The sequence below is a fragment of the Setaria italica genome, chromosome V (assembly GCF_000263155.2).
Source record: "Setaria italica strain Yugu1 chromosome V, Setaria_italica_v2.0, whole genome shotgun sequence".
NCBI lineage: Eukaryota > Viridiplantae > Streptophyta > Magnoliopsida > Poales > Poaceae > Setaria > Setaria italica.
In genome coordinates, this window is record NC_028454.1 from 37,365,127 (window position 1) to 37,366,886 (window position 1,760).

General features: G+C 64.8%; 1 protein-coding gene across 1 annotated transcript; it reads right to left on the reverse strand.

Moving 5' to 3' along the window:
• Nucleotides 1–1,494, reverse strand: LOC101763810 (dof zinc finger protein 5). Its single transcript, XM_004969960.3, has one exon. The coding sequence runs from the start codon at nt 1,097–1,099 to the stop codon at nt 368–370; it is 732 nt and encodes a 243-aa protein (XP_004970017.1). The 5' UTR covers nt 1,100–1,494; the 3' UTR covers nt 1–367.
• Nucleotides 1,495–1,760: the final 266 nt, after the last annotated feature.

The following is a 1,760-nucleotide window of genomic DNA, read 5'->3' on the forward strand; positions in this document are numbered from 1 at the left end:
GACAGATTTTCCACGGAGTTTGCAACTTGCCGCTGCTGTTACATTACACTACACACATCAGCAAGTTCAGACTGCAAGCTAGTAGTAAGCTCTATCCAAGCTAGACACAGGGAAACAACAAGAGAAGGAAACGGACGACCTAGACACAGGGAAAAGAAGAGAAGAAACAAAAGCCATTTCCATGTCGTCCTCCACCTCCATCCATCAATCCATACCCCTTTGGTGATTGTGCAAGCCTCGCGCACGTACAACAAGAAGCCAGCCCACCTCACCAGCAAATTTACGCAAGTCAAACCAGCCTACTACTAGCTCCCTATCCGAACCCAGCCGGGGGCCCGCGAGGGCGATCGGGTGGCGGATCGTCACGTCAGAACCGGCGGTCGGGGCAGACCGGCCACCGGTCGGCGTAGATCGGCGACGGCGAGGTCGGGGAGGAAGGATGCTGGCCGGGGAAGCCGAGGACGAAACCCGCGCCGGCGGCGGCTGCGGCTGCGGCCACCGCCGCCGCGCGGTGCTGGTGGTGCAGGTGGTGGGTTGGCACGGCGCCGGCGGCGACGACGGGGCCGAGGGGCCGGTTCTTGCGGCGGCCGGCGCCGACGGGGACGTTGCGGAGCGCGCCGCCCGCGGTCCAGTAGCGGTGGCAATCCTTGCAGAAGTGGCGCGGCTGGTTGACGTTGTAGTTGTTGAAGTAGCAGAACTTGGTGTTCCGGCTCCGGCAGCGCGGGCACGGCAGCGGCGGCGCCGAGGAAGCGGCCGCGGCCGCGCGCGCCTCCGCGGTGTCCTGGTGCTGCTGCTGCCGCGGGCGCGGGTGCTGCTGCCCTTTGCTCTCCCCGCTCTCGACCGCCCCGCCGCCGCCGGAGTCCTGCTGCTGCTTCTCGACCAACTCGTCGTGGTCCGCCGCCGCCTCCCGCTTGACCATCGGCTGGTCCCGCTCGTCCGGGTCGTCCCTCTCCCGCGCGAACGCCGTGCTCCTCGACGCCGCCGCTTCCTGCGGCGGCACCGCCGCCACCGGCGGGGCGCTCTCGGCGCACTGCGTGATGACCTTGCCGAAGAGCTTGAACCCGCCGGCCGCGGGGGCCATCTCGACGTGGGACAGCATCCGAGCCGCCTCGGAAGCAAGAAAAACCAGCAAGAGGAAACAGCTAGAGCCTAGAGGGAACGTGCTGGACTGGAGCGCAGAGAGGACGAGGGGGTCGTCGCTCAGCGGTGAGAGGAGGGAGAGCTACCGAGCTAGCGGGGGCGGGGATGAAGGGGGGTCGTTGCTACTTAAATGCCCTGGAGCTCATAGGCCCGTCTCGGCGTCTCGCACGACGGGAGCCGCAGGTGCATGGACGGATACACACACGCGCTCATGAGTCGGCCGGGCTGCGGGGAAAAGGGGGCGAAAAGGTTACGCCGCGGGTGGCGCGGTGCTGGGTTTCCTTTGGACGAGCTGGGCTTTATTTAGCGGCGTGTAAATGTGTGTAATGGCGGGGATTGGGTTTCGGCTCGTGTGATCGAGCCAGTTCGCGGGTGATTTTGGTTTGGTGTGGTTTTGGGCGACGATGATCAACCAGGGCATGTGGAGTTTGTGATTCGAGGAGAATCTCCGGGTTTTTATAAAGCACTGTTGCGCGCGTGTGGGGTTGGGACGGCGAGGGAGTGGACCGGGAGTAATCTGTTGCGGAAAAGCGAAGGGATGGGGGCGCGTCGCCCGAGCGCGGGTGGCGTGCCCTGATTCTCTATGCGCTTGGGTACCGCGCGCCCAAAATGTCCTCTAC